The 21,782-nt window shown below is 53.8% G+C and overlaps 1 protein-coding gene across 1 annotated transcript; it reads left to right on the plus strand.

The window, feature by feature from the left end:
- Positions 1-22: 22 nt before the first annotated feature.
- Positions 23-21,736, plus strand: LOC119106056 (flt3-interacting zinc finger protein 1). The gene is made up of 10 exons (XM_037229653.1): positions 23-239; positions 3,293-3,344; positions 11,738-11,973; positions 16,769-16,986; positions 18,190-18,274; positions 19,026-19,103; positions 20,350-20,604; positions 20,803-21,027; positions 21,374-21,504; positions 21,553-21,736. The coding sequence occupies exons 2-10, from the start codon at positions 3,296-3,298 to the stop codon at positions 21,734-21,736; spliced, it is 1,461 nt and encodes a 486-aa protein (XP_037085548.1). The 5' UTR covers positions 23-239; positions 3,293-3,295.
- Positions 21,737-21,782: the final 46 nt, after the last annotated feature.

Consider the following 21,782-nt stretch of genomic DNA (forward strand, 5'->3'; position numbering starts at 1 on the left):
GCGCTAGCTGAGCCAACGGACCCAAGCCCCGCCCCACAGCTGGTGAAACGCCGGGAGCCTGTGACTGCTGGCTGGCTGGGCCCCGGTGGCCCTGAGATGGTTTTGCGCATGCGCAGTTGCGGCACATGTGGCAAAGCCAGGCACTGTGGTTGGCGCCAGGCGTCGGATGGGATGTGTCTTATATCGTGTGAGTGTTATTTTCGGTGGTGTTGTAAAGAAGAAACTGGGGATCCGATGAGGTAATGTAGTGAATTCTGTGCTCTTTTTTACACAGTCATTGCTAACGTTCGGTGAGAAAGCGTGTGTATGTGTATGTGTGTGTGATGGTGCCAGGGACCCAACCGACGGAATGCGGTGTGACTGGTGACGTGAAATGGGACGCCATTGTTGCGCCTGACGCAAGCGGCGGCCCGCGGGCCCAGCCGTCTGGCGCTCTAACTCAGACGCTGAGCCATGGCACACGCTCTGTTTAGCTCACTTTTGCGAGCTGGGATGTGTTTGAAACCAACCTCAGCTTGCGATTTGAGGGAACAGTGTGGCGGGATGTTGTGAATCGTGATCCTTGTTGGTGATCCTTGTTGAGTGTTGGGACTTTGAAACTTTGTAAAAAAAAAAAAAAATACTAGGGGAAGTGTATATTTTGGGTGGAGGAGGATGGGGGGGGGGGGAAATATCCGCCAGGCCCCCTCTCCAACGCTCTTTGCACCGCGGTTGGTGTGGAATGGGGGAAAAATACGAAGGTCCATCCATGTCCAAGATCCATGCTATCATCCATCTTGATCCTCGCCCATGTATGTCTGGAGCTGGTGTGCGTAATGGTCAGGGGCATAGGTTCGCAAAATTGGTGTGGTAATGGTGCGGGGAGGGGGCTGAAGAGAAAAAAATGACCCAATCTACGCCCAACATACCTCAACAAACGCGTGTCACCGATTTGGCCCTTCGCTAAGTGGGGGGGGGGGGGGGGGGGGGGGGGCTAGAGCCCAAGTTGGCGCGGCGGGGGAGGGGATGGAGGCCCCCCCCCCCAACTGAATGGGGAACTACATCACTAGTGAGGGATGCTGCATGCCCAGGGTTTTTAAGGAATTTTAATGGGGGGGGGGGGGTCAAAGATATAACCGGTTCCGAGATATACTGTGTTTCGTGGTCCTGCGGGGGCTAAATCAAATCTGCATTTCCTCATGCCACGTGCTGCATGCGATTATGCCATCAGGTGATGATGTATTGCATGCACTGCCCGCCCATATAAATTTGCGCGAGGGTTTGCATACATTCCTTTTAAGCACGTATCTAGTGAGATACTGTACACCTAGAACAAATTCACGCCACATGTGACGGCCAGATATGGGTCGGAGTGAAAAGCTGGGTTCGAGTCGAGTCCCAAGTTAGTGTGGCTTAGTCAAATTCCGATTTGTAAGTTGTTAAGTGCATTTGTGAGGAACATTATGCATATAGATATGACAGTACTTATAGCTTTATTCCTTGTAAAATAACCGGGAGAATGGCGAGATAACTGCATTGATGTTTCGGCTGCACGTCTTTATCGAGGCGACGATCAGTTTCGATAGGCATTCGCCCCGATGTCCATTTGGATGAAGGCGTGTAGCCAAAATATCAACCATCTATCTCTCCATTCTCCTAGGTATTCTACGAATCCTGGCTATAAGTAGTCTTATCTAGATTCTGATATGCATAAGCGCAGTGCTTCGGGTGATTGGTTTCTGAATGCCACTGTTTTTGAACTGGTGGGTACGAGTCGCAGGCTGATCCACCTTTTAAATAAATCGATTATTTTCAATCCAAGTCTCCTGAAAGGTTATAAGTCCGAAATAAATGTCAAGTCCAGTGGTAGCGGTATCCATACGTGGTGAGAATTTTGTACCTTCTTTGAGCTTCCGTGTTTAGGCCAAAGCTGCAAATAAGTTCCGCTCCTTGAGTGTCACCTACAATGCGGTGATCTTGCATGCATGCGATAAACTTCGTCTGGAATAGGCTGGAAGTAATTTGGCTGCCTGAAGTCTCTGAATACATCGTGACGATTTGGAGGGGCGGGCTCTAACGGCAATGCTATTTTGGAAACATTGACGAACTTCGACGGGAATTTCAAGAAACCGTCGCCCTTCCATGAGCTCCAGAATGAGACAGCCCGTAAAATGTGAAAATCGCGTGCATGGTCGGTACATCTTTCTGTTGATACGTCCATGCATGCCCATGTGTTGTTTTACGCGTGGATTGGCCGATTAGTGTGGAAATAATGGGTGAAAACATGGAGCATGTTTTGGGAGTGCGGGCGATCCATTCGAAGCTTGGTGCGGATGGGGGCTGACAACATCGTTGGCGGAAAGAAATGCTTGCTTTGAGCTGCACCAGTGAATGCCTTGTGGATAATACGACCGTCAACGAGGGGACGGTGATCCGAACGATAATTCCGCGTGACCTCGTGCGACGCACAGAGGTGACGTTTCCTATTCATTTGGGGCTTCAGCCCCTCCCCCCGCACTTGGGCTACGCCCCCCCCCCCCCCAACTTTGAGCGAGAATGGTTTCAAATCCGGGGAAAAACCTGTTGTGTCAGAAAATTTTGGACGCGGGTGTCATAATTTCTCACGGTTTAGCAGCCCCAACTTATTTGCGGAACTTCGCCCCTGACGTCACATCAAGAGCGGGCCTTCGTCACAGGGAGGATTCGCCAGCTTACCGTTGATTATATGACCGCTGATTCCACGCCCTCGGCGCACAACTTGTGCGTAACAATCAAATAATTTCCATACGAAGCAATTTGTCACCGAAAATGAAGTAAGATCCCGCGAAACAAATATAGTGAAAGGTCCCCTTATCATCGTAATATGATGGTACACTGTCAATAATTAATATTGTTTGTGTACGATGCAAATTTGGGTCAGATTTACGATTGGCCTGGATGTGTATAATGAACCAGCCAAAAGCAGGGGTCATGTGGTCCTGTTGCAAGATTGCATTGACGCATCATTTCGATATGCCTCACATTCTGCATTCGCCAACAGTGTCGACAGTTACCGACCGTCATCGTGGTCTCACTTTGCTAACAGCCCCGGTGAAACTTTATCAGCGTAGTAGGCTGCCTCCACATTTTGATTGGAATGCCATGGGATTGATGGAGAGTATATTTATAGCTGGCTGTCTGCGGTACAAGGGAGCGTTGAGTGCGCTGAAGCGAGTTAGCACATTCCACCGCAGTATTTAACCGTTACCAGTCACTTTGCAGGCTTTTATTTCGCCTCGAGATAAGCTGCTCACCAAGTTTGTCCTATTTTCAGGGAATGAATTCCCAGGTGGATGTCGTAAAGGCCGAGCCACCTGTTGTACCTGGTAAGCCAACTGTCGCCGTCTAGGTGCATCCTTTTGCGTCAGGACCGTTGCGTGGTTGATGCCTTGTTGATTGTTAGCATTTAAGCGTACGTGTAAGCATAAGTCGGACGCAAGAATATTTCATGCACCGAATGCCAGCCAACTAGTGCTGCGTGGCACGACGCTTCCGCGCTAGTGTCATGATCCTTCGCTGCATGTGTCATCAGGCCATGTGCGTCGTTCGTTTTTGTGGCCGCTGGATGGTGTGGTGAAAGTTGTAACACGATTCTTGTACTTTTGCAAGCTCACAAGCGCACAACCCGAACACGGCCGTTCACAGAGAGGCACAGCGCATGGGGGACAGATGTGACTTACTCCGGGGGGTAATGCCTCCGCAAGAAACTTGGAGCAACTGGAGCAACTACGCATTTGTAATTTTTAAAAGTTGTTTGGTACTTGCGCAGAAAGTTTTCGGCGTCTCGTGATACATACGGTAGTATAATATTGCCAAGTATGTTGTGCATGGAAATCGATTTGGCATGCGGAGAAATACTTTCATAGTAAAAGCAAAAGTATTTTCAGATGCGTTGAAATGTGTCATTTTTTTCTTTTCCCCGTTTTTGACATCCTCCTTCCTTAGTTTTTCTCTTCACTTGAATTCGTTTTCTTCTTTTTCTTCCTTTTTTCCCCTCTTCCCTCCTTCATTTGATTTCCTCATTTTCGTCAGGAGCTCGCTTATTACGCAGCAGCGGGGGAGCAGCGCCGCAGGGGCGTAGCTTTGCAAAATGAGTGTGGGGGAGAAACGGCGAAAAATGACCCACAAAACATACCAACAAATGGGTTTTCCAACCGGCACTAATTTCGAATAAAATCTTTTGAGCCAGCTCAGGAGCGACTCCCAGATTTTGGGGACCCATTCAGCTCATGATTCATAACTGTTCTGTTTTGTTGTTCAGATTATTTCATGCTCATTGCTTGCATGCAATTATTTAACTCATGACTCACACGGCTTGCAAAATCAAGGATCTCATTCGATTCTGGGTTTTTGCCTTATGACTTGTAAACTATATGACTCTCTCTCTCTCTCTCTCTCTCTCTCTCTCTCTCTCTCTCTCTCTCTCTCTCTCTCTCTCTCTCTCTCTCTCTCTCTCTCTCTCTCTCTCTCTCTCTCTCTCTCTCTCTCTCTCTCTCTCTCTCTCTCTCTCTCTCTCTCTGCTCTCTGTCTCTGTCTCTGTCTCTGTCTCTGTCTCTGTCTCTGTCTCTGTCTCTGTCTCTGTCTCTGTCTCTGTCTCTGTCTCTGTCTCTGTCTCTGTTCTCTGTCTCTGTCTCTGTCTCTGTCTCTGTCTCTGTCTCTGTCTCTGTCTCTGTCTCTGTCTCTGTCTCTGTCTCTGTCTCTGTCTCTGTCTCTGTCTCTGTCTCTGTCTCTGTCTCTGTCTCTGTCTCTGTCTCTGTCTCTGTCTCTGTGTCTCTGTCTCTGTCTCTGTCTCTGTCTCTGTCTCTGTCTCTGTCTCTGTCTCTGTCTCTGTCTCTGTCTCTGTCTCTGTCTCTGTCTCTGTCTCTGTCTCTGTCTCTGTCTCTGTCTTGCCTCTGTCTCTGTCTCTGTCTCTGTCTCTGTCTCTGTCTCCTTCTCTTTCTCGTTCTCTTTCTCTTTCTCTCTTTCTCTCTCTCTCTCTATACATATATATGCATATAAAATATATATATACACATGCAAATAATATATACATTACATATATATATATATATATATATATATATATATATGTGTGTGTGTGTGTGTGTGTAATGACATGAAAATTTGGTACGAATATCCTAGAACAATTTGAACCTAGTCAATGTAGTGTAGCAAACACTACCTTCCCCGTAACCTATTAGCAACCAGCTCTTGCAAGTCTCAGCTCCAGGCTGGCACTTTCCACCTGGTACCTACGACCCAGACCCATTAGTTATAAAGCATGCGATGTGGACTAGGCTGCACTTAATCCGACAGTTGGCATTGCGCACCTGCCAAGTGCCAGCCAAGTGCATTCACATGTGGGTAACCACACACGCAACCATGTTGCCACTAGCTTATCCTAGCCACGCCACTGACGATGGCTTATCAACGATTCACTTCGGATTGCAGGTCTTGCAATAGCGATTAATAATTAGCATAGGACGTAGCATAAGCTGATTTGAGCATAGGATGTGGGAATGTAGGATGCATGTATCGTGTACTATCCTCTAAATCTTGGCTAAGATTTGGCAAGCTTTAGTTCAGCACCAGCAATATTGTGTTTGCTGCTTCGAAATTGTAATAAAAAGCTTTGTGCTGGTTTTGCCAGAAGCTTTTAACTACCGCCACATGCGGTTCATTTGACTCTCTGAAATGGTCTGTTAATTTGTCTGGGGCGTGCTGTGTTTTCTCATGTTACCGTTTTCATTTGGGCCATATGTCTCACTGAAACAACATGGTAAGAAATGATCGCTCATGATTCAGCTCACGAAATTTACGAAGAAAATGATTCAGCTCATGACTCAAAGCGGCATTTTTCCTAGTGAGCCGACTCGGTTCACGACTGACCCCAAAACGACTGACTCAGCAGCCGATTCGTGACTCAGCTTGAGTCGAGCACAAGTCTGTCCCCAACTGAATGGAAAACTACACCCCTGGGCTCACCCGACCAGTAGCCAGCTGGGAGGATAGCGATGCTTTGTAGCATGGCGGTACTCCTGGCAATGCTTTGGAGTATGGCTGCACATAAGGCCATAGCGTCACGGCCAAGTAAGCTGATTAAAACGTTAGCAAATAATACTAGTTGAGTGGCAGTGCGTCTAGTGTTTCGTGTCTTTTTGGCCAGAACAGATTCTTTGCAGAACCGGAATATCTGCCACGCTCCGTAAGCAAACTTCCCGAAATAAGTCGAGCTGAGCAGTTAAAAAGACGAAACCTACCCCTGAAATTCGCCAACAGACGGGTGTTTCCCCCCGGATTGGACCCGCTTTCTTCTCAAAGCTGGGCGAGGGGAAGGAGCCCAAGTTGAGGACTGGACCCCGCAACTGATCAGCAAACTACACCCCTGGTCAGGTCCGCTCAAAAAGCGTTCAAACGAAAGAACGAACGGAGCACCGTCAGAACACCAGTTTGGACCAACCATCTGCGCAAGCGAACCGAACCACAACGCAAACCGAACAACACAGACCGAGTTTTCGGCACTTAGCCGTTGGGATCCGTGCACACGATGTCATGTCATGTCATGTCGCTGCGGACGACACTGGCCGATCAGTGACCCAGTACGGTGGGGATGCTACTGAGGGCTGCAGCCTTCTGCGGGTCATCGCGGCCTGTTGCTAACGACCCTCGATCCATCACGCAATACCTAGGAAATGCGCTGTCGTATCAAATACGCTCATTCAGCGCTGGTTCGTTATAGCGCTTGGTTTGTTCAGTGGTTTCTTCGGAGCCGATCACATTCAGGGCTGCGGCCCTCTGCGAGTCCTCGCGGCTTAGTGTTGTGATCACCAATCCATCGACAGAACATGCTGAATGTGCTGGGTCACAACATAAACACACTGATGTATAAACACATTGAATTTTTAAGATTTATGGGTTCGTGAGTTTTACGTGGTTCGGTATTGCTTGTTTATGAGTTCGTACCTCGGTAAAGATAATATTCAGGGACGGACCTGGGAGGTTAACAGGTCAACAGATTGAAGGTCAGTTGGTTGAATTCTTCGGCCTTCTAGATTTTTTAAAGTTGTCTAAGCTGGCGCTGAAATTAACCGCAGACGACCAACGTAACTGCGCGGCTGTGGTGGTCGTCATTAACTACACCACGTGTCGACCAGATCCTTTTTTGGTGAATAACTCAGTGACGAGCAAGTGCCATATAATGTGGCATTTAAATTATTTGATTTATGCGGTGGATAATGCGGTATTACAGTTACGACGATGGTTACACCCAGCCTTCCTCTCTTACCTTCCCAGTGCATGCGCATTCTCGGCAGCTCAATGTTGAAAGATGCTCGCTCTCTCTAGCAGCGTTGCCGCACCAACTCATGCGACCATTCTCTACCAGTTTGCGTGAGGGGTGGAGGCTCGCTGGCGGAATGTCGTCATGACGACACTCATGGAAAGTGCTGGGAAATAACTACAGACTACGCAGCTCGACACTGTCAAGGGCAGATGACCGATGTCAGCCTCCTACCACAAGCGCCGCAAACTTCGATCGTTTCCGGTTGAGGCTCGGTCCGCTCAGGACGTCCGCGGTAGGCCTCGTGACAGGGGGCGAGAGAGCGACGCCAATCCAGTGGTAAATTGACGATATCTCACTTACTCGGGAGGGTTTGACAGAACGAGGGCAGCGCGTAGCTTTTGGGGACCCAAACTTGACTGCATTTCGGAGGCAGTATTGTGTTTGGGGAGACAAGTGTTAAGTTCCTTACAACGCAACTATAACGCAAGTCATTGGGTAGATGACCGGAACATTGGGCCTTGTGACGAGTGTTGTAATGACTACCGCTAATGAAAGGAGACATTTGCTAAAATAAGGAAGTCTCTGGATTGGACGTGCATTTCTCATTCATAAATGATGGGGCGGTTCGTAGTTCGCAGTCCATAGTCCAACGCACCACAGGTGGAATGAATGATGTGTAATAGTGATGTGGCATGCCATGGGAAATGAACGCGTTAGCTGAGGTGTTGTATTTCGTCCGAGTTGACATTCTGATCATGCTTGTGAAACCAGATTGCGATTGTAGCTGATACTCTGCTGTTGGGTTTCTGTATGTTTCGAAATACGCAGTTGTCTTCTGCTTCGAGCTACGCAGATATCAACGCTTAGTGTCGAAACATAACCGTGGGCGGGGGGGGGGGGGCATGCCCCCACTGTGAGTCACTACAGTCACACTAGATCATGAGCCATTCCGCAGGAATTCCGTCCAAGTTATCTGGTTCTGAAACAAAATTTAACGTTTGGCCCCAAGTCCAGAGGAGAAAATGGCTACGGTCTGGCTTAGTGACACGTTGCGACATGCATGGGTTCTTCAGGTCTGTGGAGGGACTGGGTTGTCGCTGTGTTTTCCGGGGTATCCTTAATACTGAAATCAAACCCAGAAACGCGATGAGCGTGACGACCCTCGAGCGTGGAGTCCGGGGTGAGCGGACTGGCGGAGAGGACACGTGACCCCACACATGTGACAACCCCGTTATCTGGATAGGTTCATGGAACTACGTATTTGATCGTGCATGATCATAAGTATTGTCGAGAGGGGGGGGGGGGGGGGGTGCGAGTGAGCGTAACGACATGGCGTCCTTGGAAGACTTCTGCGAGCTCGAGAGCGATACCGAAGTAGCCGCCAGTAAAAAACGGATATTCACAGCAGCAACTGGAATGAGGATGCACACCGAAGGGCGGAGAGGCGTCCGGGGAATGTATCCAATAACTTTCATCAAACGCAGTCTATCCCCTGGAATTTTTGCTGGCAGAATGCACGTCTTTCAGGTCCACCTTAATGTCAGTGACGTGGTTGCACCCATGGCCTCCTGGACGAACGCGCATCTGTTGAGATCAAAATAGTGTGACTGTTTACGCTCCGTCGACTGTCCGTAGCGCTCAACACCCGAATGTTTAAGTGTTGACCGCTAAATTGTCATTGAGCACAGGCTTGTGTCAGTTGGACAGAACATGTGTGAGAGGTCGGTGGATGCCGGATATGGATGAATGTCAGACATGTCCCCCCCCGGCGTTTCTCCGCGCTATTCTGTGGTGGTTCATCCCGCGCCATCTTTGCTCTTGTCTTTGTTCCGTTAATTTTCTTGGCTCCCGTCGCCGCCGAATTCTGCGGCGTGCACCTCCGTCACTGAGGTTGAACAGCGACGGAAGCCGACGCCGTCACGCGTGGTACCGAGGTCACTGGCCTCGGCGCCGTCACAATATCCACCTGTGGGCGCAGCACCACGTTATGATCAGCGCGAGATCAGTTCCCGTCGGACTGCAGGGATGTCGGCGCCTTACAGTTGTTCCATCACAAATGGCAATGTTTCGCTGCTTTCAGATTGGCGGCGCCTAATATCGTGAGTTGAGTTCCGCTCTTAGGTGGCAGGTGCGCCTGCTTTTGTTGTCTTGCTGCATCTGGCTGCCTGTCTGCTGCTCGGTGCCTGCGCTGGAGGTTGACTGTTAACACGAGATGGGCGTGGGTTTTTGTTGGTTATTCTCCAGCTGGGAATGCTTCGCCATGGGTTACGGCATCTGGGGGCCAGGCATGAATGGTTGTGAAGTCCTTGTTTGGGATAAATGACATCCGTGTAGGGTATAATTTTGCATTCTTGTTTTGTTAAGATCACTACAATGTTAGCAGTTTTTGTTTCAAGTTTTTAGACCATATGTTAGGATGTTTGTATACATGTGTGTGTGTGTGTGTGTGTGTGTGTGTGTGTGTGTGTGTGTGTGTGTGTGTGTGTGTGTGTGTGTGTGTGTGTGTGTGTATGTGTGTGTGTGTGTGTGTGTGTGTGTGTGTGTGTGCGCGTGTGTGTGTGTGTGTGTGTGTGTGTGCGCACGCACATTTCTATCGTAGTATTCACAGGGCAATGCTGTTACCCTAATTCCTCGTCGAATAACCGGGAGAAAGGAGATGTAGATGCATTAATGTTTCTGCTACATGCTTTGATCAAAACGAATACGTATGATGTTATTACTTTAAAAAAATATTAGTACACCAACATTCGTCTGGATAAAAGCATGAAACTGAAATACTACTGCGTCTATCTCTCCCCTCTCCTGGTTATTTCACGCGGGATTAGGCCAACATCATTATCTTATGTGTGTATAATGTTCCTCGCAAATTCACTTAGCTGTTGTGGTATTACTCGATTGCATATTACAGACACGGTTCAGACAGGCCCACACAACCGGTGTTATGGTCACTTTGTTATGGTGCTTTTTTACCCTCACCTATGTACGGGTATTATTTTTCCGTGGCGAGCGGAAAGTTTGTGACCTTTGTTTGGATTTTGGGACATCATAACAGCGTATCGCACGAACCATCTGCATATTACATGGGCATAGGGTAGGACTTGGGATGTTTTGCGCTGGGGCTGGGATTTGCTGAGCACGGTCTGAATTTGGAAGGGAATCCCATATCTGGCGCGGTGGCCTTCCATCCCTTGGCGAGAGGGCCAGTCATCCTTTGTTTAGTTTCTAGGCGGATGAAGCGGCGGAAACATGGAACGGGTGCAGCCACCCGTGCTAACGGACTTAATAAAAGGCGCACCAGTGGAGCTCAGGTTCTTTGCGGTTTTTCAGGCAACGGCCACTGATCCCTACTCCCGAGTGTTTTAGCGAAAATTGCTGCAAACATGGCAGTTACCAGTGTGGTGGGGTTGCCAGGCTTGACGGCAGCAACGATTCTATTGTAAGGATTGTATTGGGGTGGCCACCTCCGGCACATCTAATGCCTCCCCCCCCCCCCCAAGCGAAATCTTTGTGGCGTCTGCATCCGCTGAACAGAGGTTTTTGCCTCCAATTTATGGTGGTCAGCGATGCCTAAAACGTCATCTCGCCATTCGAGCGCGCAATGCCGTATGACTCCTTGCCTTGCGCTCATACGTTTCGAATGGGTTGACTTGCTCATGGACATGTTCCGTTATGTCTTTGTTTAAATGTGCGGAATGCTCTTTTTTATTTCACTTTTGGTCCCCTTCTTCTATTGTGTGTAGTTGGGCCCAGTGTACACGCTCATTGTGTTGTTTTGCGTTGGATGTCAGCGATTCGTATTCGTTGAGAGGACAGTTTTATTTGTGTAACGGTTTCGGACGTGGTAATTTGTTGAATGGTTTTGAACATTTATGTTTGTTGGGTGGTTTTCAGCCGTTAGATTCTTTGAACATTTCTATGTAGAGCCATTTTGTTGTGCTGTTTGAACCGCTTTGATCTAAGTGTCGGAGGCTTGTGACATTTTACGCAATTCGCGCGATGCGATGTCTTTGTTGTGTGGAGTGTGTAGTTGTGGCGCATGGGTTACTGTGATTACTCCAGTTTTGTGCCTGACTTAATCCTTCAGCGCTTGATCAATTTTGTGCCCTGCGTTTCTCAACGTCATTGTTCAATGCTAACGTCAAAGCTGCCTCCACGTCACCCATGGACGTCAGTCCCAAGATTTACGTTATCGCGGGGTGATCACCATCGGACAGGGGACTTGCGATCTACCTTTCTGATGCGCTGGGACGGCCCTAGAGGTAGAGTGTAGCCTCTCATGGCGTTCGTAGGCGCATCTCGCCATGACGCGTGCGCCACGGACGCGACGAGCCCGGCCGAGTGAGAGACTTCACCCCCGCACCACATGTCTCGCCTTTCGGACGTGCGACAGTCTCGACGACAGGCGGACCCACGCAGGACCTCGTCACCTGTCACCTCCAGTCTCTCATCTCTTTGCAGCATCTCCGAGACCGAGCGAGCCCGTGCTGGTCGCGTTCTTCAGCGAGTGTAACGTGTGCCAGGAGCGGTTCGCCTTGCACGAGGACCTGGTGCGGCACATGACCTGTCACTTGGTGACGCACCCCGTCGCCTGCCGCCGCTGCCCAGTGCGCTGCGCCACCTCGGCCCAGCTCTCCGACCACATCAAACAGCACCACGTGACTCTCAAGAGACGCAGGAAACCCGCCCCGGCCAAGGTTTGTACGCGGTCGCCCCGCCCGCGAGCCAAGCGCCCCTTAGTTGTAGGTAGGCCCATAGCGCCAATGTTGTGGAACTGTGGTGCGATTGCCTTGGTTCCGTCTGGTCTCGTTGGTGTCTTGGCCTTGGTGCTGTGATGAATATTTATGACCAGTGGTCATGGTACAACGTGGTGATCATTGGTGCAGCTCGAAACGTCGAGCACTGACATAATAACCATCTTTGCTTGATAATGTCGCTTAACCAGTGCTCCCTGGTAAACTGAAATCGGGGGCCGATAGCTATCTTCTTGAGAACTCTGAACTCACAACACAAAAAATTGAGATCAAAGCCTGTCTGATATCAGGGGTAGCGACGTGGCTAAAGTTCCACCGCACTCTTTGTTCCACATTACCAGAGGGCGCTTCATGTTCAGATCACGTTGTCGTTATCCAAGCCCACGTCTAACAATATGATGTGAGGACTATATGACCGACTTGCTTCGGTAACAAATGGTATGAGACCCTGCAATGAAAATGTCCATAAAACACATAATTCATTTAATGACAATCCGTTGAAATATCCATGCCCTGGGGCTTCGATGCGTGCTACGTTAATCTCTTCATATTTACAGCAGCAGTCGTCATGCATTGCTGTGAATTGGTTAGCGTTCTCCGAGCATGCGCTTTATGACTGACTTGCAGCCGGCACATTGGCGTGGCTGCTATACAAGTTAGGGAGTGCTGTTCACAGCTCTGTCTGTTCTTTATAACCTGAAGTTTCATGGAAGTGGTCTCGAAACATGATAACTTTTGTGTCCTGGATGCGTTTTCTAGGATCTTATTCAGGGGTAGTGGGCTCGACGCATCTATCGCAGTTTTGTTTTTGTGAAGGCGTACGAAGGCAGCCATGATTGCCCGGAGCCACGAACATGAATTATTCTAGCATATGCTGTTAAGTCCAGGAACACTAGGAAGGCTGCTGCGCTTAGGTGACGAAAATTTATTTTTGACAATCCGTAACGTGTTTAATGGTTTTATTCGTACTCCGAGTACTAAGGGCATCTCTCCACACTCCATCTACTTCCAGTATCTCTCCACACTCCATCTGCTTTCAGTATCTCTCCGTACTCAAAACTACTAAGCTCCTCAGCGCTCACTCTCCTCAAATGATCAGATACCGCCCCCCCCCCCCCCCCTCCCTCACTCCCTACTTACGCTCAGCTGTTCTAACTCCGTTCTAGCCACATCACATGTCGCATGCCGCAGCCTATTCGCTTTATCTTTTTGTGGTTTTTCATCTGACTGAATTGGCGTAAGTCTGAGGGATACCGGAATTTCGTAGTGGGTTGGGTGAATCCATATTCGCGATCGTTCATGTCATTGGGCTGTCCAAATGTTCCTCCCCCGCCGAGTGCGGAGTCATTTTGTGCCCCTCATAAACACACCACAGTAAACGCACCACAGTGAACTGTAATCCGGAGCCGATTTCACTTGGCTTGCCGAGTGAATACTAAAACACACATTTTGATGCATTTGCGTGGATAGGCACTTAGTCCGCAAGACTTGATTGGCAGATCAGGAATTTTCGTCACAAGAAATAAACAAGTAAAGAAGCAGTGCTCCCTAAACGATGATTTGAGCACCACCCTGAGAAATATCTGGAACGTTCCACGGCACTCTGGACCATGCAAAACGAACATGGACGAATCCCTCGCTTGTGGTAATTCCAGGGATCGTCTCATCAAAGCCACTGCCGGCTGTTGCAGCAGAACGGTAGACCGAACTGGACTGGGTTGGTGGGGCGGCTTTGATGTTGAGTTCTGACTGATTCAGTAAATCCTTGCGCCCACAGCTGGCCAGCCAAGCACTCAGTCCTGTAAAACACCTTACAACTGGAGATACACATGAATAAAAGGGGAAGTAGTTTTTGGTGGAAGAACGTTAGGCAACATAGCATACCACCAACCATTGCTCACACTATCAGACTCTGAACTGCCTACATTATTGACTTAACAGGCTGCCGCACATTATGCACACCATTACGCTGTTAGCCATACATGATGCAGATATTCAAGATAGATGATTAGATATATACCCCAATCCATTCATATTCAGATTGTGACTTGCGATTGCAAATACATTCCGCCATGATGCAAACTGCCAATATTCTATTTGATAATCAGGTCCCGTATTGACCATGTAACTAGGGTTTAAACGTCATGCGGCGTTTGTAGCGCATCGCGTATCGCAGTTGCTTGGCGCTTCACATCAGTGGGTTGCGATCAGTTGCCATGACTACGCCTCGTACGAGAGATCTCTTGTGTGGTTTGTCTTCAACGATTGGTAGCATTTAAAATGCTCGGTCTGTGAATATTTTATTATGCATATGTGTACAAGCCCTGAAGTAAAACACACTTGACTGTAGTATCATGAGGCCAATATCATAGGGTTTTACTGCACTTACCTAACTGTACTCACATCGCTGTGATAAGGGGAGTGGGAGCTATTACAAATCAGTATTGCAAATGCCCATATAATCACACCTATAGACAGAGCAAATTATGCAAGTTGAGCTGTCCAACTCTGCCACCAGGCACAAACGGCACAGACAAGCATGCTATCTAACGACAAGCCAGTCTTGGACAAGCCTGGTCATGGAATGCAACACACCACAAACGCCGCATGACATATAACTCCGTGTTATATCATCATACATGAAAAAATCGTACGTTCTGAAAAGGCTAAACTGTTCCAGGACTCACTATTCTTTCCAGAAATGTGTGTGAATAGCGAAATGACGGATAATTTCTTCTCAGTCCAACGGGGAACCACCAGCCGCACGCCACCAAAACATAGTCGCCATTCGAACTAATGGGTTGCGTAGCAGTCAGCTGGCTACCTGAGAGGCCTCCGTACTACTGACGTCATCAAATTTGGTATACTTGACGTCATGCAGGCTTTGCTTCCAAACTACCTCTATTCTCACGCAAGCTCGATGTTGCCACTTTTTCGGACCGGACGGTTCTACCTCGTTAGATAGCCTTGCCTTGAAAGCACGCAACGCTGTTGCCGTGGAAACGGCATGTAACGTTTTGTCTACCATGCGCCAGATTATATGCCCTAAAGCTCCCATTTCTTGGCCATTGCCGCCATAGACATAATTTCTATGCCCATAGCCAACTGTTGCCATCAACTTTTTTGGGTCTTAAAAAGCCGATATTACCCGCAAATTTCATGTAATTAGTTTGTTTTGAAAGTACCTTAGATGTGGTGCAATGTTAAAGAACACCATTTTGTTCTTAAGATTGTATTTTACCTAGCTGCCGCATTTGGTACACCTTGCCCTGTGTAAAATTGCCCGGAGCGCGTTACCTAGTTTAGAGTTGCCTTGCGGTATATGATGTATCGAAATGTGAGGGGCGTGTACTGCCATACAAGTAAAGTTGCTAAGAAGATAGCTTTTGGATAATTTTGTTTAGTCATTCACCATTTTGCAGGAGAGGTTTTATTTTAGACTGTTGTTGCGAGCTGATGCTTTGGAGCTTTGGTCAGATTGTGTGGCATGCAAGGCTTGCTCCGGTAAGATTTAGGATCGATTCTTTTCTCCTCCGAAGTATTTGGATAAAGATGTCAATCTTTGGTCCACTTCAAAGCGTGGAAGTAATACAATGTTTCGTTGGTTACATGTGAGAACCATAGTCCATTGTTCATGCGATGACAGTTTGCAAATGCTGACCCTAAGTGGTGGCAAGCAGCACGAAGTACTTGACTGGGGTATGGCCCAGTACTATAGCAGTTAGCAAGCTGGATTCGTTTCGAATGAAGTGAGGAGACGGATGGAGCCTCGACGCAAATCGTCATCACGTGATGCGGTTGTCGCCTTTCTACGATTGCGTTGTGCCGTATTTCATGGTTCTATATGAAATTGGAACGCTTACCAGATAGGCATGTGTGCAGCATCACATGATACATTCCTCAATGTGGCTCGGTCGGCAGACGGCGACGACAATATTCGATAGCTTGCACGAGTTGGGGAATGACGGGCAGTTTGCACAAAACATATGTGCTTAGTGAGGATTCTGATGCTATCAGCTCTCAAGCAAGCCATTGATGCCACTTATCCTGTCTAAAAATAATACTGCGGTAAGGCTCACAATGAGTTTGCAACTTTTACAACTGGTTATTTCGTTGCGGCACGGAGCTGAAGTCATTCTCAGGAGAAGGCAAATATAACATTTTCTGGACGGAATTTCTGCACGATCACCCAGTATCTAATACTTGTCGTTTGACTCGAGGGGGGGGGGGAGGGCACGACCCCTTTGACCCTCCTGTTGACCACACTCCTGGTCGGCTTCCGTAGATGACATTTGCGAACATGGGTCCGATGGGGTCGTTGGCGATGGGCCAACAGATCAGACGTGTCTGGCGTGTATTATGTGCTACTGTCATTTATAAACCTCACTGTTAGTATCTCCCGAATGAGTCTGGTGTTGCATTGAATTGCGTCGGTGTGAACATCAGGTAGTTTGTTCGTGCTATCATCAATAATGGGCGATCACCAAGACGAGGCGGGACGAATTATCATATCTGACGTTTGCAATGCGCCGTGGACCACGTTCCAGGAAAGGGATGTAGGTAGCTGTCGCATTATCCCTGCTGTCGGCGCCCCTGGGTTGTCGAGGACCTAAATCTTCCTCACGTCCACAGTCCGTCTTCAGGGCCCCGCCTGCCTGCTCGTGCTCTGTCCTCTCTCTGCCTCGCCGCACTGCACCGCTCTCTCCGTCCGGCAACGCTCCGTTCCCTCTGCCCACAGTTTGACCGCCGGCTGCGCTGCACCGCGTGCGGCATCGACAGCTTCCCCAGCTTCAGCTACTTCCACGACCACCACCTGTACCACCATCTGGCGCGGCGGCCGGAGCCGCAGGTCATTCTGGAGCGTCCTCCAATCGGTGCGGCGGCTGGCGCCGCCCTCAAACTCACCCTGCGCCGCAGCAGCCAGGAAGCAGAACGGCCTGCCGCACCAGTTTCGAGGTGAGGCCGCTGGCGGGGGGGGGGGGAGGGGAGGGGAGGGGAGGGGGCTGGTACACCGGCTAGGAATGACCAAGCTGCCGTTTCTGAGGTGAGGCCGCTTATGAGGGGGGGGGGGGACTGGGACAGCGGCGAGGAACGGTCCCGACTGCCGCTTGCTGAGGTGAGGCCGCTGACGGGGGAGGGGGGGGGGGGGGAGGGGAGCCGCTGGGGACACCGGCCAGGCACGGCCCGCCTGCGCTGCTTAGGGTGAGGCCGCTGGCGGGGAGGGGGAGGGAGCCGGCTGTGGACAACCCGGCCAGAACGGCCAAGCTGATCTGCTAAGCCCCGCTGAGGCCTGGCTGTTGTTCGTGCCCTGACGGGATGCATTAGCTGGGTGCATGAAACGGTGCGATCGGACGGATTGGGTTGTGGCGGAGTGGGGTCGTGGAGGGACGGGATTGGGAACAGACCGGGATCGAGGGTGGCGCACGGTGGGGTCCGGGGATTATCGTCAGAAGTTGCCATGGGATTGAGACGGCCTTGAAAGCGTGATAGCAATCAGGGCTGCACCAGACCTGTGGGGAGTGTGTCCGTACCAGGTCACAGTGCCCTGCTGTATGGGCTGACGGGCCGGCGGGCTGCTGATTGACCTTTCTTCTGGCACCCAGCATCAAAGGCTTTGGCGTGGTGACCGACCTCCAGCTGGCAACGGTATCATGCAATGCGCACCAACTGTGTGTGTCATTATCTTTAGCAAGTCAGTTGGTGTCATTCACGCTAGCCGGTGTTATTTTATTTTTTGACAACAGACGTGTGTTACTGTGCTGTATGTGTCCCCGTGATATGATTCCCACGAAAGTCCCTTTTACGTTTTTGTTGTCTGGTATCTCGGAGTGGACGAAGGCGATGCCCGCTATGGTGGCCACGGATGCATGATCGGTCTATGAAACATTGAGAAGCCCTTCCGAGCTCCTCCCCAAGCTCAAGCTCCCAAAGAGCATCCCCTTCGTGTTGGAGCGAGTCCATGTGGTCAGTGGGCCTGCCAGGCCGCTGAACTCTCCCCACCCGCCGTCCTCCCCGGGTCCAAGGCCGTGAGCGGCACGGGGACGAGGCTGCACCCCACACCGGTGGTGCCGAGGTCAGGAGGTGTGCCGGGGGTCAGGGGCCAGCGGAAGGTCAGAGGTGGCGCCGTCCGACACCGGACCGGACCGGGCGTGCGACCAGACGGAGGCACCGCCAGCCACGGACGGGCCCTGTCAACAGCAGCTCTCATACCCTCCCAACGCTGCAGCTGCTGCACTGGGGCCATGTGGGCAAGGGAAGGGTGTATGGTACGCTGAGCGCTGATAAATCGGGTCGACTTCATCCGAAGCGATGTGGCTTCGACTGCCACATTGACGCAGGTGTGGCATGTGTGTGTGGCCGCATGCGGCGCATCGGGTTGTGTAACATCATTGTGCGCTTGTCACGTTCATTATCAACATCCGAGCATAAAATATATCAGACGATCGAATCTGGCATAGACGATAGGCATCGCTGACGACACACACTGAACGCGAGCCTGACTTCTGCGTGCTCGCCGCACGTTACACCGCCCCCGCCGTGCAGCCGCCGCCTGCTGGGGCAGCCAGTCTGCGCGGCCGTGCTGCGGCCAGGGCGCAGCAGCCCGCGCCCGGCCGGCTGCAGCGCCTCCCCAGAACTTTACTTTATTGGGATTGGGCTGGCGAGCCATCGACCGGGCTCGGGTCGTTCGGACGGGAAAGTCCCGACCGGGGCCCGCCGCCGGGACCCGGTCGCGGCCAGTCGCGGGCCGCGGCGGGATGGATTGGAGGACGGAAAACGCTCCGGATGGCTGTGTTAGGCAGTGAGTGAGGGAGATTCTGTCTGAACGCCGTGTGTTTTGGCTACTGTGGTGCTCTGCAAGCACAGGCCAGGTTGGAGAGCTATCTGCGGAGGGAATGGATCGTCGTTTTCAGGGCTGTCCGCACTCCAGCACGGAGCGCAGCGTGCCATGTCGCTCTCGTAAGCCGCTAAGCTGACGCCATCCCCGGCGCCGCCAGGTGATCCCGTCGGACGGCTGCTCCTCGACCGGCTCCGACTCGGGCATGGACTCCTCGGAGACCGCGGCGCCGCCCAGCGTACCGTCAACGCACACCGAGCCGGCCGGCCAGCTGCCCGACTGGCCGCCAGAGGCGCCACCGTCGCCGGCCGTCGACCCCCGCCGGCTGCTGACCGACAGCGGCGACGAGTCCAACGGCCTGACCATCAACGAGGACCAGCTGTCGGCGGCCGACGAGGACTCGCGCTGGTCGGCCGGGCCGCTGGACGAGGGCGTGGCCGAGCGCCCGTCGTCCGAGAGCTCGCAGTGGCAGGATGCGGACGACTCGGCGGCGGCGGACGGCGGTGCGCCCGCCGAGCCCGCCGAGCCCGCCGAGCCCGCCGAGCCGGCCGAGCCGGCCGAGCCGGCCGGCGACGCCGGGCAGGCGGACGACGGCGAGGTGGCGGCCTGGCACGGCGACGGCTCGCAGGATCGGGACGAGCCGCCGCCGGCCGAGGACGGTGGGGCGACCGAGCTAGACGACCCGTACGCGGACGAAGGTGCGGACGAGCCGGACGAGGCGTTCGATTCGGAAGAGTACGCGCAGCTGCAGCTGTCGGACGGCGATGAGCCGGCCGACAGCGGTCTACCGAGCGACGCCGAGCCGACCGAGGAGACGGCGCGACACGACGTCGGCGACGGCGGCGACGGCGACGGAGGCGACGGAGGCGACGGAGGCGGCGACGGGGAGGACCACGGCGTGACGGCCGACGTGCTGGCGGAGGGCGAGGAGCAGGACGACGTTGCTGCGCCTGCTCGACTCGCTGAACCGCGCCGGCGCGCGCAGCTCGGCCACGCCGCCGCTGCCGCGCCTGCTGCCGGTGGGCTCGCCGGCCGCCGGCCAGCAGCGGCTGACGGCGTCGGCGCCGCCGGCGCCGCCCAGCGACGTGGACGCGTCGGCGGGCAGCCCGGCGCCGCCGCGCTCGGTGGCCTCCGACCCGGGCACCCCAGCCGGCGACGCCGACCTGGTGGCGCCCAGCCTGCAGGACCTGGTGCCGGCCGCCGGAGACGGCGAGGGTGACGGAGCCGAGCCGGCGCCGGACGCGGCGGCCGACGCCGGCGGCGACGCGGCCGCCGGCCAGCCGCTCATCCGAATGGCTGCCATCGCGGCCAACATCCCAGACGAGCGCAGCTTTCGACACGAGGCGCCGCCGACGCCGCAGCCGCAGCCGCCGCCGACGCTGCAGCCGCGGCCGGACGGCGCGCGGCCGCCGCCGGCGCTGCAGCCGGCGGCGGCCGGCCTGCCGCCGCTAACGCAGGGCGTGCGGCCGGGCGCGCCGCCGCAGAGCGGCACCGTCTCGTGCTTCGTGTGCAACGTGCCGCTGCCGGACGTGCGCTCGCTGCAGGAGCATCTGCTGACGCACCAGAGCTCGCTGCAGTGCAGCATGTGCCCCTTCAAGGCGAACTCCGTCAGCGACTTGAAGGCGCACAGCGTCACGTTCCACGGCAAGATGCAGACGGGCGCGATCGGCCGTCCGCCCAACAGTGACATGTCCGGCCACATGACCAGCCTGCGGCCCATGGGCGGCCAGCCGGGCCCGGTGATGGCCGGGCTGGCCGGCAGCCAGCGGTTTCCGCACATCCGGCGCGGCCGACCCCCGCTCGACCCCGGCCGCTTGGCGCAGCTGCAGATGGCCAACGGGCTGCGCGGCCGCGGCATGGGCATGGGCGCCGGCGCCATGCCGCGGCCGGGCCAGCCCCTGCCGGCCGGCGGCCGCGTGTCCGTGATCAGCCCGCAGAAGCGGCCGATGCCGGGTCTGGTCGGCCACGACCCGAGCAAGCGGCCGCGACCCGGCATTCCCATCCAGCCGGACAAGTCTGACTGCCAGGTGATCGCCGTGCAGCGGCGCCAGCAGGGCGTGCCCGTGATCCAGAACGTGGAGGGCAGCGCGTACGCGTCCGGCGCCGGCGGCTCGACCATCCGTCTCAGCGACTCCATCACGCTGAGCGTGCAGGGCGCGCAGGCGGGCGGGCGGCGCCGCCTCGGCACCCGGCGCCGACGTCGCCTCCATCCTAGCCAACCGCGGCATCTCGATCACGCCGGCGGCGGCGGCGGCGGCGCCCAGCGCCGCGCCGCAGCCGCCGCTCTCCCTGCCCAACCTGCCGGCCGGCATCTCGCTGACGCCGGCGTCGAGCTCGGGCGGCGACGGCTTCGCCGTGCCGCGGCCGCCGGGCGTGCAGCTGACCAGCGCGTCGCGACCGTCGCGGCCGCCGACCGTCGACCTGACGTCGGACACGCCGGCGCCGCGCGGCCCGCTCGCCTGCCGCTACTGCGAGCGCGTGCTGCCGAGCGCCGCGGCGCTGGCGCAGCACGAGAAGGCGCACCTGGGCGGGCCCAGCCAGAACCTGCGCTGCCGCGTGTGCGGCATCGTCATGCAGAACCTGGCGCTGCTGCAGCAGCACATGCAGACGCGGCATGGCTCCGCGCTGCCGCCGCCGGCGCCGGCGCGCGGCGTCTCCGAGCTGGTGGTGCCCGTGTTTGACCTCAGCCAGGTCAGCCGCGAGCAGCTGGAGGGGCTGGGCGTGCGCGGCTTCCTGCCGGTGTCGCAGGTTAACCAGCGCCAGGGCCAGCTGGGGCTGCCCATCATCAGCCTGCAAGGACTGGGCAAGACGGGGCCCAGCCCGCGGCCCGTGGCCTTCTTTAACCTGGGACCGGTGCGGCCGCTGCGGTAGCCGCCCAGCCGCCGCCGCCGCCGCCGCCGCCGCTGCCGGCTTCTGT

Source organism: Pollicipes pollicipes, unplaced genomic scaffold, assembly GCF_011947565.3.
Source record: "Pollicipes pollicipes isolate AB1234 unplaced genomic scaffold, Ppol_2.1 Scaffold_6138;HRSCAF=7277_pilon_pilon_pilon, whole genome shotgun sequence".
Taxonomy (NCBI): domain Eukaryota; kingdom Metazoa; phylum Arthropoda; class Thecostraca; order Pollicipedomorpha; family Pollicipedidae; genus Pollicipes; species Pollicipes pollicipes.

Excerpts from the sequence above, each read along its gene's own strand:
- LOC119106056 (XM_037229653.1), top strand. The coding sequence starts at position 3,296 with ATGAATTCCCAGGTGGATGTCGTAAAGGCCGAGCCACCTGTTGTACCT. Across the intron at positions 16,987-18,189 it reads CCTGCCGCACCAGTTTCGAG|ACGGAGGCACCGCCAGCCAC; the intron begins GTGAGGCCGCTG and ends GCGTGCGACCAG. Across the intron at positions 21,028-21,373 it reads TGAGCGTGCAGGGCGCGCAG|CACGAGAAGGCGCACCTGGG; the intron begins GCGGGCGGGCGG and ends GCGCTGGCGCAG.